Below are 16,121 nucleotides of genomic sequence, written 5' to 3' on the forward strand. Positions count from 1 at the left end.
GGTAGCAATCCTACCTTTCGAGGTTTGCTTGCAAACCCCGTACGAGTGCGAGTACTCCCGGTAGTAACTGATCTAAGTTGGGAAAGGACAGTGTGGTGTGGGCCTGTGCTGCAAGGTGTAGTGGAACGCTGCCATAACCAGTAGTGTTGTGGAGGAAAGAAAAAAGAAAGGTAAGCAGTAAGTGAAAAATGCAATCAATAATGCACATGCGCCAAACGTTGAAAGAGCAGAAACTTCAGAAAGGGTCTTGCGAAAAGAAGCTTTCCACGTGGAGCCCGTGCTTAATGTTGTTTATTTACGCAAAACGTAGCGCACAGTGGCGAAAGAGAGTTGGTGTCGCAGTGTTGCAAGTTTGTAAATACATCTGTCCTTGCCCTTTGCCACCAGACAAGCACGATCGCGCACACGATCGATCGACGACTACGAAATTAGGCTCTACCAATTATTTGCAAACGATATTGGCAAACTCTATTGAAACTGTGTTAATTGCTCTGTGTGTGTGTGTGTGTGTGTGTGTGTGTGTTTGGTTTAGGAATTCTTCCGAAAAAGATAATGCGCACTACACCAGCATGAAGCAAACAAGACAACAAAAACTTAACCCTCCCCGCCCGTTTTGTGAGGATCTTTTTGTCGACTGAGTCATCACACCCGATTCGCTACGCTCTCTGGGGAATTAGAAAGCAAGCGCTAATTAGAGACCAGGAACGCTATCGGCCATGGGATGATGGTAGTGGTGGTGTTTCCCGCTGCTAGCGGCGGCGAAAGATGACTTTGAAATGGAGCTGACATGCAGTAAGAGGTTCTCATATTCTCAGGCAACAGCCTGCGGAAGGAAAAGGTTTCGAAAGGCTGTGCGTCAATTACGGTACCGCGTCTGCAGCTTACAAGTCGAAACATCTCAAAATGGCTGGAAGCCTTTGTCCCCTCTGGACTGCCCAGACACAATGCCAGACGTGTAGTACATGCGCATGGTTGCACTCCGCACGCACAACCTGTCGATTGCGTTCGATCCGCTCCGCTCGGCTTTAATTTGTGGGAGTTAAGCCCCCCGACCCGGCCTAATCGAAAGTGAGAGACGTCGGAGAATGCGCGTAAACAGCAGAACACCGTAAGGCGTTAGATCTTTTTACACGCTGCAGTCACGCGAAGCTGGGCGGAAGTTACTGTTTTCCCCGGCGGTGAGATGTGAATACAAGCCCTCCTGACCTTTTTATGAGATTTGAAGAGGGTGGAGCTTTCCGACGTTCCGGAGCATTATTGTGCAGACGATTAATGAAACATTAGAGCTAGTACGGTCGGTCGCTACCCAGTACCCAGAAGGTGAAGGTTCTTACTGATTTGCGTGTTAGTGTTTCGTCTTTTTGGAGGCTTGATTTAAGGCTTCCTGGATTTTCGTGAAAATATCAGGAAGTCTATTTGTTCTACCTTAAAAACTGTTTAAGATGCTGTGTGCATGAGCTGTAAGTCATTGCGTCGTCTCGCTGTTCACGTGACGTACGATTGGGATTAAGATAATAAGATAGCTTATCTTGTTGTGTTGTCTTAAACGTTTTAATCGCTCTGGGATTATTTTTGCCTTTTTTGTAATTTATAAGCAAAGAAGATCTCTATCATAAATATTTCACGACTAAGCTCTGAACAATTGTAGACATGTTTATACAGTTATTCTGGTTCTTGTTTTGAGTTTTTCAGGTTGTTTCCCATATTTTAACTCTTTAATCATCTAACCGACGTCATTACTGAGCTGCCAAGCTCATTGAAATGGACTTTTTTGGACCTTACAGAAACCTTGTATATATTTACCTTGTGCATGATCATAAACAATGCGTAATACTCTTGTTTTTGAGACCAAAAACAGATGTCCCGGATTCAGAACAACAGCAAAACTTGTATTATTTTTTGCGAATTTGTAGATTGTTTACGAACAACGATCGCGTTTTGGGACAAGATGATCGTTGTTCGTACATGCTTTCGTGATACAACTAACATTCAATTATCAAATGGACAGGAACATTCATTTAAATGTGCCTTCTGGATCCTAAAAACATCGGATCTTACAAGGATCTTCAAGGTTTGAACCCGATTTTAACTATCGTTTTATTCCTTCCCCTTCGGATTTCAAGGGTGTCCTTCCCAGCTACAGGATACTTCATAGATTTGAAACAAGAATTCCAACAAATCATCATTATTATAATGATTTTGGAAAGGTTTAGAGATGACCTGTGGTTGGATTCTTTGAAGATTACATTGGAAATATAAAGATATTATCTCATCATCAAATCCATCAAATCATCAAATTAATTTCTTCAAATCCAACATCAAATTCATCCACAATATTGAGTTCGTCAAATTCAAACCCATTGATTTCCGTTGTTTGATAACGTCGAGCTGATGTAGAGTGATTCACTGCAACAACACTATGCCAGTCGTGCCTCCCAGATAGAGAGAGAGAGAGAGATTCACCTCCCATGAAATGGTGAGAATTTGTATTGCACGATGGTCACGATCACGATGGTCAGAATCATTCCCCCTCAGTAAAGACAAAAGCGCCCGAACCTGATCCCACCGGCAGACCCATCCCGTCCGCAAAAAGGGGTTCCATCGGTTCTAGCGTGCTATGCACCATTTCCCGCAACCTTCGTACCGTGCAACAACAACAACAGCAACAACAAAGTTTGCAGTGCGATAACTCCCGATAAGCCGAAAAAGAGTCGAAACCCGAATCGAAGTGTCTGTCTATTGTCTGTGTGTATGCGTGTCAGATGAGCCAACAATACCGCAGTATCAACAACTCACCAGAGAGTCATTCTAATAAAAGGGAAGGGGAAAGAGGGGGTGGTTTTATCACTGTGTTGTAGCTACCACCCCGAGCGCGCACGCTGTATTGATTCATCCCCCTCGTTGGGATCGTTGCGCTCGCAAAACGGCTAGACTTTGGTGATCGATCCGCCGGACACGTTCAGTTGTAAAGCGTCCGTCGATCGTTGCGCACCAAGTCGAGTAGAGGCACCAGTTCTGCAAGGTTCTCCTTTGCGATCATCTATACATCTAGCAGTGTGTCACTCTCGATCAAGCGTGTGTGTGTGTGTGTGGCTGTGTTTTGCCATCTGCGTTGTCCAGCCGATCGTGAGCCACATTCACTCGCCAGATATCGGTCGTCTAGGACGCAGGCAGCCGTAGCCATCAAAGGATCGAACAGATCAACAGCCCTGCTGCCGCTCTTGCCGTACACAGTGGATGATCTCGTGCTTCGTGATCGTGTAAATGTGCTCCTTCCGCGTCAGTTCTTCCTTTACTAACGGTGCTTGCGAGCATGTTTGGCGGACTTAACGGCAAATGCAATTGAGTTAACCCCATTCTTTTAGGGGATTTAGGCACTCTCTCCGGTGTGTTTCTGTGTGAAGTAAACGAAACAGCGTGTGTAATTCCAGTCCATTCCAAGCTCTTCTTCAAACCAAAGAAAAGTCGTGACCAAATCCTGTGCCTGCGTGGTTGTGAATGTTTGTTTGCGTTTTGCCCACCTTTGCGCGTTCGCCCCTCAAGCAGCAGAAGTGTTAATGTTTCACGAGCTGGTACGCTTATTGGCAGTACCGTGCATAAAATCGACCATTTCCAGTGACAAAGGTAGCAGTAAAACGACCCGTTTGTTCGAGCGAAGATCCAAGCCCGCCAACTGTTGCTTGTGACGAAAAGGTACGTTTTGTTTTCTCTTGCGGATGAAATCGATTTCTTCTAATCGAAAACAAGGAGCCGGTTCTTGTTCGTTTAATGACGGGGCTACGGTTGAAAATACTTGTTTTGTACATTGCGTGGCACTTTTTTTTCGGGATGAATAGATCCGCCTTCCCCATTATACGCAAAACAAGGCACTACTTTTGTAGCACCTGCACTAAGTGAGTTTAAATTGCCGTTCGTTTCGCTTACATCACCACGCATTCGGTGGTGAACTCACCACCCATTTCGATGTCCACCGAGGCGTTGGGCTTCAGGGCAGCATAAAATGCATACCTTCCCCCGATCGGAACCTCGATCGGAACTACGGATCTCCCACGCCCTTGGCCATGGTTGTGTAGCGCCTAGTATGTGCCGCCGGCAATGTGGAAGAATTCACACGCTGGCACGGTATATTGCAGCAATAGTAGCAATTATTTGCTACGCGGAACTACCGCACGAATGCATTCGGATGCACCGAATTTCGATAGCGACTGGTGGAGGGTGTATTTAAATTCTGATCGACGGCTGACGGTGTGTTTGAAGTTTGCACTGTAATAGGTGATGATGATCGATCGACGGATAAGAGTGGGATGGGGGGCTTGTTTTCATTCCGACAAGAAGATAATCACTGGTCAGGGTACCAGGTGGGGGAGAGTGATCTTGTGTGTATTTTAATGCATAATGGAAGATGCGAGAAAATGAAAGCGAATGACCCTTCAAAGGTTTGCGAGTGGCAAAGTTAACGTGAACTATCCACGCGAAGGTGCCATCAGTGGTACAGCGGGCTACAAAATGGATTACAAGAACTATCTCAAAAGGTGATCTTAAGGTGTTTATGTTTGAAGTTTTAGTTTAAGTACCTTGATGGTCCTCCAACTTTTTTACTTTTTGATCTTATTCTTCATTAATCTTATATGGATTGTTAACCCTGTCGTATGTAGAATATGATGGATAATGGTTCAGAACATGAAGATGTATAAGAGTCCGCCAATAAAGCTTCAAAAAAGCCTTTCGCTACACTTTGAAGATTTTGGCACGCTTGTTTGAGTAGGCAGGTTACATTCCACGTTGAACTATGTTTGATTGAGAATATCTTTCCAAAGATTCTGGTGTCATAAGTGCAGTCGTTAAGTTGTACGACCTAAAAACCATTTCCGTCACAGATTCAAATCTTGAATAGATCGAGAGCATACCTGAAGGAAGAGCATAAATTGTTGTTTACGGATAAAACCTATTAGAACTTCAAAGGGTTCAAAGGGTTAGCAAAAATTATATTCAACAGACAAAAATGTGTCAGGCAAAGTGAGAAAAATTTAATAGAACCACACAGACAATATCATGCCCGTCATGGGTTCAAGCCTACGATGGACCGTCCCCCCTCGTAGCAAGAACTGACTATTCGGCTACTTAGTACCAAATAAAGTGTCGAAATCCTATATAGGCCGGCATGTCGACGTAGGACGTTACGCCAAATGGAAGAAGTCGTCTATTACCTCTAAAGCACGAAATTTGGACAGACTTCTTAAATTTCTGCATTTTCAATGTACCATTTTTGCCTTTTTGAGCCAGTATAGTCGATATAACAATAATCATTGAAGTATGGATAAAACGTAGTTAAGTAAAACACACTAAAATACATTAAATTTGTAGTAAAATACTTACTACACAAGAGTCTATCATTGGTGATAACGAGGCATAGCTTGGTATCTTTGGAACAAACTTTGAGAAGCGCTGTCAGAACCTGGAGCCTTAAGGACAAACACTGATGACTTTGAGGCAATATTTCACAATAATAAATGTAATTGGGACAATTAATTCAGTCCTAACTAGCTCAATTTAACATATTCCTCTATGTCTGAAGAGTCTTTTAGTTAAGAAAGAATGCTTTAACTAAAAAAAATAGTAGTTTTTTAAATGATGTAGTTATGGAGTTATCCCTACATCCTAATTAGTCTGTTTTTAGTCTATGACTGAATACTTTAAGCTGTATGTAATTGTTACGATTGTAACACTTATATTTGAACTTGGTATTGTTGAACCCTTTCAATCCTATTCCAACAACCACCATCATCATCATTACTGATATTTCGTTTTGTAATAAAAAAAATAATCTCTTTTAAGAAGTGATGTTGCATTAATTTTGTAGATTTACAATGCTTACGGCTAATGTAGCTTCAAAATGAACAGTGCAAGCAATGTAATTTAATGATTTCCTCCTTAATGGATCTCTAATCGTAAAAAAATCCATTTTAATGATGATTCCTAACGAAACAACTCAGTTAGAAAACCAGAGGATAGTGTAAAGGCCAAAACAGTTCATCATCATAGTGTTGGAGCTGTTGCACTGCGGTTACGTTAACATTAATGTCGAATTTGTTCGTACCTTGGGATGACTATTTTCAGCTCCAAGTGTCAACGAGCTCGTAAACAAACATTGGAAGCAATGGAGAGACACACAACACCATCCACAACAATACACACACATACGAAACCACTGATAAACAGCTACGTCCTTGTGTGCTTTCTCTCTCTCCCGTGGTTGTTGTTGTTGTTGTGGTGTCGTTGCAGTGCAAGTTGTTCGTCTAATTCCACCACCGACGATTCCGGTAATCAGTTTCGATTGAAGAACGTTCCAAATAAGCAACTTTCGAGTCGAGTCGAGTCGAGTGGAGGAGTCCTAGCTTGGGACAGAAATTAAGATGTCCGGCAATTTGTCGTGGATGATGGATTTGGAGCATTTCGACATGTTCCGCATAGCTGCGCCAAGAGACTTGAGTCTTGCGCACTCAAGAACGGCAGGGTGTACCGTGCACAGCAAGGTCGCTTGAGAGCTCTCTCTCTCTCTCTTCAGGGCGGCTTTAATTTGATGATTTAATTAGCAAAACAAATTTTCTAATCAATGCTTAATGTGGCCACCCCTCCACGAGACAGATCACGCGCAGCGTGTGCCTAGAATGTAAGTGTACGCGTGCTTGTACGGTGCACCGTGCACAGGGGGTGGAAAAAAAAACCGGAATAGCGGTAGCTCATTCGCATAACTGGCCACGAGTAGACGGTTACGGTGCGCAAGAGCACTGTCTGTCTGGGCACCTTTCTCTGACGTCACTCTCGCTGGTGCATATGCTCGATCAAGCGCGCGATCGCGGCATGGGAAGGAGTTAATGAATAGTTAAACGGGTTTAACATATCCGGGAAGATTTAGGCGCTCAATGTACGCGCAAGCAAAAGGTTTGGGAAACCGGGGAGGTAGATAACAAGCCACCGTTCGTTTACTGTGCCGAAGGTCAGGTTTTATCCTCCCCCCGGAGTCTGATGCAAGTCGGCGGGTCAGTTTAAACTAGATTCGTGTGGTTACCGATCAGCGAAAACGGGTTCATACTGATCGAGCTTGCGCTGTTTCATTATTAATGTTACTGTTTTTGTTTTGCATGAGCTTGGTTTTTGTAGCTTTTACGTCGTCAACTGATGGACATTCAAGTGAATCGTTCACATAATCAATTTCAGCTAATTTTGAGGTTGATTATTCATAATGTGATTTGGGAGTACAAATTCACTAGCTAATAATTCTTATGGCTTTAAAAATTGGATCTGAAATAACAAAATATTATAAAAAAGTAACCGAGTTTTGGTTAATTAAGTTAAACATTCAAATATATGAAGAATATAAATATGAAAAACAGCCATAACATAACATTAGAAAGATAATGATCGCGAAACTACGAGAACGAACATATACAATAATGTAAAAAAATGTACGAATAATAATAAGGATGTTCGTTTACACGGCCAAATCGTAATGAGGATCCGTTTTCCCATACACTTGATCTGCAAAGACTTGCGTGTCGAATTGAAACTAACAGAAAGCTTCGTTTTTAAAATGCCAGACAGCTTTAGAACTCATTTCATTCCACTTTGCGTTGATCCAGATTGTTAAAATTTGCATCGCCACACGTTAAATGATTTAAATCACAAACGTGGAATATAATTGGCACGTAGCATAAATATTCATTGGCCAGTTTCTCGCAAAGATAAAGCCGCCCGGTCCGCCGGTCTGTGTTTTGTAGTTGGTACTGAATGCTTAAGCATTCATTTTCTCACGCGGCACTGGATGCGCAATGGACAGTAAAAACGAAGATTGACGGAAAATATAATTCTCACTGTGCAATTAGACGTCCGGAAACGTGCGAATACCTAACGCGATCGCGGAACTAAGAACTTATGGGAATCTGTGTCTAGTATCTTATATTTCTTCAACATTTTGCATTTCAATATGACACCTGCTTGATGACTGGGGGGGGGGGGGGGGGGGGGGGGGGGTGCAAATAATAGCAAATAAACGGAACAAATGGATTGATAAATTGATTTGTGAGAACGTTGGAATGAAAAACGTACTTAACAACCCAATAGAAATGACAAACAGCTATTTTGTAATAGATTAATAACCCATATTTTAACATCTTATCTAAACACTCGATCAATCACTCGGCATCGCTGTTATTATCGTCGCTCGCGAAAGGGCCACACAAACGTAATCAGCTCGGTTGAATCACCCAATTAGTGTATCGGTGATCATTTCGTGCCGGGTTGTTGCCGGGTTGACGCCGTGCTGTTGGTTTGGTCCCGGCGACACTAGCGCGGCGAGGTGTTAATTTTCAAAACGATTCACTTTTGTGCTCTGTACATACACAACATACACACACACTCACACAATTACAGCTAATTGCACTTTCAATTCCGAGATTGTCTTGAGATGGATCAAAAACCCGCTAAACGAACGAACTCTGACGTACATGATTAGTGCACATCGTCAACAACGGCCTGCTTGCGATAGCTGTTTAATATTTAAGATACCAATCAAACGAAATCACATAATACGTAGCAGGCAACAAGTAGACGACAGTCGCCAGTGTCTGGGCTTTGTTGCGGGGCTGCACAGGGCAGAAAACATTTCCGACCGGTAGTAACGCTCAATTACTTCAATCATCCTTGCTGCGGCTGGGGCCGAATTTCATTAATCTAGTTTACAACTGTTGACTGTCACACACTCGTACTCGGTCCCCGGTCTTCCTATCATTAGCCACCATTAGCGTGTGGCGTTGCACAGCGCAGCGAAAACAAATTACACACGACCAGGACGGGCTGTTTCTACGACCACCAACGCTAACGATGCCGATCGCTACATTCGGGATGGAGTGGCACCAAATTGAAATCATTCCAAAGTGAAGTAAAAATGATTTAATATTAATACAATTGTGGTTGTGTAAAATGGAAATGGTGTTTGGAAATAATGGAACACAGGAACAGTAGTCTGATTATGAATTCCAATCGATTAAAACTCGCTAATGATCGAAGCTGACTTGGAACGGCTTCGTGGTACAGTGGTTAACGCACAGGGGAACAAGCATGCTGGTATTGAGTTCAAACCTTGAAATGGTCGATCTTTTTCTAGGCTTTTTCATGTAGGTGTTTGATCAGTATGCATTTATTCTGCATCGTTAGTATGGAGAAGAGATCCTTAATTCATAAAAAGATTAATAAAAAGAAGATTAATAAAACTAATAAAATCGTCTACATCTCTCTTTTGCTCTCTCTCAATTTCAGTTTACGATCCAAAAACAAAACCAAATCTCAATCTATAAATCGGATAAACGCGTGCTCGCTCTATCCGCAGCTCAACTTCTTCGGAGAATTTCTTCCTTGTTTATTGAATTTTACCAGCGCAACCGATCAACCACACTTCTCGCCTACATAGGATGGTAGAAGGTGACACCGATCAGAACCAACCAAAGTGTAAGTCTTCAAGACTCCGCTCCACTCTCCATCAACCGCTCAAAACCCAGCCCCTCACTCTTCAAAAACCCCGCTTCTACCATTCCCGAACAGATACCGATGTAAAGGACGACAGAGTAGCGAACGGTGACAGCAAGGATCATCCGTTGGCGGGAGGAGTCGTTGCCCTCTCCCTGCACGAGAAGTCGCTGGACCACACACAGGCTGTACTGCCACCACCGGCACCCGGCACCACTGGGAACGGCTCGGCGGCCGGTCCGCTCGCCCTCAGCAAGCAGCACGAGGCCAACTCGGGCACGGTCGGTACGGACCCCGAGCGAGGGGTCGCACCGATCAAGGCTGACTTCGAGCAGGCGATAGAGCTGACTGGTTATGGCAGGTTCCACTACATCCTGCTAGCAATATGTGGGCTGGTAAGCACCAGCGAGGAGATGGACGTCATCTCGATGTCGTTCATCCTGCCCTCCGCCCAGTGCGATCTCGACCTGAACACGCAGAGCAAGGGCTGGCTGAACTCGATCATCTTCATCGGCATGATGTTCGGGGCGTACATCTGGGGCAGTGTGGCCGACTCGCTCGGCCGCAAGAAGGTGCTGATCGTGATCTCGATCATGAACGCGTTCTGCATCGTCGCGTCTTCCTTCTCCCAGACGTACGAGGTGTTTATGGTGTTTCGCTTCCTGAACGGTGTGGCGTAAGTTGTGTTGCAAAACGAATAACCCCGGAGAGTTGTGCGGTGTCGTTACCCATCTTTCTATTACCTCGCTACAGGTTAGGCGGTAGTGGTCCCGTCATCTGGCCGTACTTTGCCGAATTCCAGCCCAAGTCGAAGCGTGGCTCGATGCTTAGCTTTATGGCGGCGTTCTGGACGATCGGCAATCTGCTCGTCGCCGGGCTGGCCTGGCTAATCATCCCAACCGGTAGGTGTGCCGGCTCTTTAGACACACTTTAGACATCTAAAACTGACATCTCCAACTGTTTCTGACCCTCTTAAAGGTATCGGCATCACAACGCCCGCCTTCACGTACAATTCGTGGCGCATCTTCCTGCTCGTCTGCTCCATACCGTCGTTCATTGTCGCTGCACTGCTGCTGTACCTGCCGGAGTCACCGAAGTTCCTGCTCTCCCAGGGCAAGATCGACGAAGCGCTGGCCATCTTCCGCGGTATCTACGTGACGAACACGGGCAAGTCGAAGGACCAGTACCCGGTGCGCGAGCTGCTAATCGACGAGTGCTTGCGCGAGGAGCTGGAAGCGGTCACGAAACCGATCAAGAACAAGTACAAGCGCATGCTGTACGACATACTGGACAACAGCAAGCAGGTGTTTATGTCGCCGATCCTCAAGTTTACCATCATCTCGATCACGATCAACTTTACGTTCCACATCGGCTACTACGGGCTGATGATGTGGTTCCCGGAGCTGTTCAACCGGTTCGATGAGTTTACGCGCGCCCATCCGGGCGTGGAGGACGCGTCGGTGTGTCAGGTGACGGACTATGTCGTCGGCATGGGTTCACACTCACAGACGGGCGTCTGTTCCGCGACGATACCGAGCACTGTGTTTATGGAGTCACTCATTACGGTGGCGGCGGCGCTGCCCGCGAACGTGATTGCGGTGCTGGGGATGGATCGGCTCGGGCGTAAGTTTTTCCTCGTCTTCAGCACGATGGCGGCGGGCGCTTGTTCGGCGTCGATGTACTTCGTCACCAACCAGCACCAGAACCTGGCCGTGTCGGCCATCTTCAGTGGCGTCATCTCGATGGGCAACGCGTCGCTCGACTGTCTCATTACGGAAGTGTTTCCAACGAATTTACGGTGAGGCGGTCGAAAGGATATTTTCGATGTCAGGATTTTTAACGGAAATGCTTGCTTCTATTTTGCTTGTTTTGCAGTGCAACCGGTGTGGCGATCTCGATGGTGGCCGCACGGTTGGGCGGTATCATCGGCAACGTGGTGATTGCCACGCTGCTCGACCTGTACTGTCCCGCGCCGACGTTCATCGTGGCCGTCCTGCTGGCCGGTGGCGGTCTGATGTGTCTGTTCCTGCCGAACACGACGCGAACCGCCCTGTCCTAAGCACTGGGACGGCGCAACGCGCAACTTCACACCACCGATACCGTGGGCCCCGGAAACCGCTCCCCCGTGCTTCCCACATCTCCCCTCAAAATGCCAGCGTACATCCGTCGGCTGGTGCATTCAACAACGAGTCCCATTCAATCATTGTTTTTTTTTTAGTTTTTTAGAGTAGACTTTTTCTGTTTTTCATCGTTTTTTTTTGCTAACGCAAACGGGTAACCAGGGGGGATAAAGAGATTTAAGTATAAGCCACAGCAACCAAAAGAGAGAAGGTTGTTTGTGTGAAAGAGAAAGAGAGAGAGAGAGAGAGAGAGAGAGAGAGAGAGAGAGATGGAAGGGAAGAGCGTAGCTACCTATACATATCAAAAAATGGCAAAACGGGGCCAATTATGTGGCTCTTTTTGATGGAAGTTTTTTTTACTACTCCCAATTCCTCAAAATCTTCCCCTTCGCCCCCTATTATGTCAATTCCCCTCTCATCAATTAACGTCAAAAAAAACCAACACGTGAAGGATTGAGAATGAATTGAAGCCATTTATAACCACTTTTCCTAACACATTCGCTGGTGACGCAAATGGCGCAAGCGGGTGGGGAACAAACAAATAGTCCCCCAAATCCCTCACTCCCTCTAGATGTTTGTCAAAAGAATTTATTGTAGTGGTGAGTTTTGTTAGCTGTCGCGGGAAGTGTTTAACTTAATCTTAAAAGAAAAATAGTAAGCCAACTGGTCTGCCTAATGCGTTAGGCTGATAGGTGGGCGCTGCGCGAACGTAGCAACCCCTCCCCAGCATACGTGAGAGAGTAGCCAAATAAATGTTTAGCAAAACAAAACCAAAAAAAAAATAGAGTTTGTTTACGCTGTTTGATAAGAAGTGATGTTTTTTTATGCTTTGTACTGGAGGTTTTATAGGATTAATTGAGAACTTTATTGCATTTTTGAGATTGTAAGTGGAGCTTCATCGGTGAAACACCAGGCGTCTCCATCGCCTTTATGTCCTAATTGAAAGCATTGAAAGCCTAATTGGTCTGCAAACGTTTTATGAACGATATGTTATGGTGTGTAGATGTTTTCAAAATAATAGGAAGGATAGGACACAAGGACTAACCAATAGTTGCAAAATAAAACGAACAGTGGAACGATTGTTTCTCTTTGCCATGAGCATACCAGTTGATTCCTTTCCTTCCTTACAAAATGTCGCCCGAACGATTCCTTGCTTACAAAATAACGACCGCTCATAAACATATAATCTATTTTCTATTGAATTATAATACTTTGATGATCAGGTGCAAAAATAGGCTTTCAAGTGCTTTCATGACGTCTATTTTTCAATGTCGTAAAAAAATACACCTTGCAATGGAAATAACTTGTTTTGAATGAAAATATCAAACAATAGGAATATATGATAAGCTTGCACTACTATTTACAACTACTTGCTTAATACAGAAAATTAATTTAATCTCTGTGACAATAATTGAACCATTTAACCGTCAATTTGAATAGTCGTGTAAACCCATTGGTTTGGATTATTCGGGGTCCGTACTCGAACCGTTATTTTTCGAGCAGTTCTTGTGCAGCAGTTTTCTCACTTATTTAAATTTTCTCACGCACGATTTGTTTGTGCGACAAATTGTTTCACGCTGCTGCTTGATGTTTAATTATTCTACTCCAAATCTACTTGTATTAATACTGTATTATTGCCACTGTTAATATACAGGTAATATTCCAGCGCTGAATTTTTATGCTGCAAATATACAGCCGAGAATGATTCTTCGACTTGTGGATTCAGCTACTGGATCGAAACAGGAACTGTATCGGTTCCAGGCTCGGTGTAGGTTTTTGATTAGCTCCAGGACCGGTATGATCAATTGCAGAATTGTTATGGATTCGTGATCGGTCCGGGAACCGATATAGATTCAGAATCTATTGCAGAACTGATATAGGTTGAAAATAAATTCCGAGACCAGGATTGTTTCGTGTTTGGTTCCAGAAATGGTATGGATTCAATATAAACTCCATGATTAATGGTATGGATTAATGGTTCCAGGACTGGTATGGGTTCGTAATTGGTCCCAAGACTGGTTACAGCTGCTTGAGCACTTCGACTTCAAGGCGGTCTACGACACCATAGACCGGAATGAGCTATGGAGCATCATGCAGCGGTACCACTTTTCAGGAAAGTTGATCTGGCAGTTAGAGGCCACCATGAATGGGGTGCAGTGCTAGGTGAGAGTGTAGAGCTTGATGTCGGAATCGTTTGACTCTCACAGGAGTCAGAGGTAAGGTGACGGACTCTCCTGTATACTCGTATTTAACATCGCTCTGGAAGGTACAATTCGAGGCGTGGGGCTAGACAACGACATCTGTGGCACGATTCTCTATTGGAGAGACCAATTTCTTGGCTTCGCAGATGACATCGACGGATGAGGTGAGCAAGACAACAGCGAAGGTGTGTGAGGCGTACACCTGACTCAAACGCAAAGCAGCAAGAATTAGATTGTGAAGACGAATGCTGTATCAGGTGAATCAAGACCTGTCGGAGATTGGGTGTCTACATGGATGGGATTTCAGAATTCCAGGAAAGAGTATAAATTGCTCTTCTGTGAGCATCCTTGATTTCTAACGCTCCAAGCATTTTTGAGCAAAGAATAATACAAACAAACTATTTTGGACATTCTGACCAAAGTGGGTATAGGGACTAGGTGGGCTTATAGGTTTGGCGGGAAGGCCATATTGGACGAACGAATGACAGGAGGGGATTCGATTGTGATACGTAGTTTTTCACCCACACTACGACACATCATCCAAAATAGCCATTGGAATTCACACGCATACATCAACAAATGATCGAATCCCCTCCTGTCATTTCGTTTTCATTTTTCTACAGCACGGCTGTCAATTTGTTCGGGATAAGCCCACCCCAAGCTCCCGACCACGCTGGTTTTCGCTGGTCTTTTCGGGGATAATTCGTTAACGAATTATCCCCGAAAAGACCAGCGAAATACAGTTCATTTTCGGGGATAGTGAACACACGTGAAGGATGAACCCATGCAAAAAAGAGCTAAAAATAGAAATGAACATTCGGATTCATTCCCTTCCCTCATATTCCAATTCATGCTCATGCTTCATCCTTGATGCTACCAACCACATCGCTAATTCTACTTCGAATCACTTTGCCAGTTGCGCCACCATATTATTATTCATGATCGTGCTATTTGCTTGTTTTGTTGTATGAAGGGGTACTGATACTAAATGAATTAAAAGAAATAAATAAAACAATAAAAATAATAGATTGACTATTAAACACGCATTTCTAACAATGAGTAAAGGGGTCTGAAGTTACTGGAGCTGCATGTTTTAAAAAGAAATCAAAACTTTAAATCATCGATGAAAACAATAAAAATGGAATTGAACTCATGTTGACCATGGTGCAAACATTACACCATTACCATTTGACCACTACTAGTTCATGAACATGAATCGTCATCTATCAGTTTTAAGCCCTTCAAATATAGCACAATGAACAAAGAGATGTGTAAAAGTTCATCGATGCGTGTGAGAGAGTAGAGCTGATGAATAGAAAGAGATGGCATGAGTTTATGTTCATTATCCCCGAAAAATTTCGCTTGGGGTACCTGTATAATAAACCCACTTTGATTCTGACGGTGACCAGATCCGGAAGGATGCGATACTAAGGCAGTGGTAATCGCTACTGCGGGCGTGCGGGCGTGTGTGCGGAAAAATCAAAATTGTTTGATTCAGACGCATGCGGTTGCAAACTGTCACCCGCTGCGGGTGTCAAATTCCATACATTTTCAGAAAACGCACGCTCGTCCGCATCAGCGATTACCGCTGCCTAAGGATGCAATTCTAAGATTCTAATGCATGATGCAAAAGGCAGGTATTCAGTAAGACGAACGTATTTTGTTTTAGTGTAGACGGAGTTCAGTGGTTAGAACCAGTGGCGAATTTAACGGCAACCGGACTGAGAGGCCGCGGGAGGCCTCGTTGATGGTAATTCCAGCATATATAACAGTGGATACAGTAGCTTAATCGAGGGCCACGTAAATACGAGAATAATGAACTAGCTGTAATCCTACAAAAGTCTACAACCTTGATCGAGTTTGTTCTTGTTTACATTGCGCCAAAACATTCCCATGCTGCTAACGCTTGAAATTTCCTTTTTTTCGTTAAATTACACTCGAATTTATCAAATCGTATGACTTACCGCCTAAATTATCGTTTCAATCTTCCAAAATCACTGTATTAATCGCAAAAACCTTATTTTCCTGAAGAGCCACAACATCTATTGTTTACGTCCAGCATCAAACACTCGGTTCAAATTCCAACCTGCACGAAAGCTGACATCCAGCGCGTGACACCGAAACGTCAGCGGCATTAGCGTAAATTCTATGTTCCGCTCACAAGTCCGCCATATTGAATGTTTCGCCTGACAGTTGTAGCCTGTGTAAACAGAAGATATTGTTGTTTTAATCTGGCAAATTCCCATTATTTTAAACATGTGTATCAATTAAATCCTTT

The 16,121-nt window shown here is 44.0% G+C and overlaps 1 protein-coding gene across 2 annotated transcripts; it reads left to right on the plus strand.

Moving 5' to 3' along the window:
- Positions 1-12,420, plus strand: LOC120959755 (synaptic vesicle glycoprotein 2B-like). Of its 2 annotated transcripts, none has more exons than XM_040383386.2 (6): positions 1-170; positions 9,316-9,504; positions 9,598-10,198; positions 10,276-10,424; positions 10,501-11,320; positions 11,398-12,420. In XM_040383386.2, the coding sequence occupies exons 2-6, from the start codon at positions 9,468-9,470 to the stop codon at positions 11,579-11,581; spliced, it is 1,791 nt and encodes a 596-aa protein (XP_040239320.1). In that variant the 5' UTR covers positions 1-170; positions 9,316-9,467; the 3' UTR covers positions 11,582-12,420. The 2 variants fall into 2 exon arrangements, with proteins under 2 accessions (XP_040239320.1, XP_040239322.1); XM_040383388.2 differs by lacking the exon at positions 1-170 and adding an exon at positions 2,963-3,693.
- Positions 12,421-16,121: the final 3,701 nt, after the last annotated feature.

This window comes from Anopheles coluzzii, chromosome 3, assembly GCF_943734685.1.
Source record: "Anopheles coluzzii chromosome 3, AcolN3, whole genome shotgun sequence".
Taxonomy (NCBI): domain Eukaryota; kingdom Metazoa; phylum Arthropoda; class Insecta; order Diptera; family Culicidae; genus Anopheles; species Anopheles coluzzii.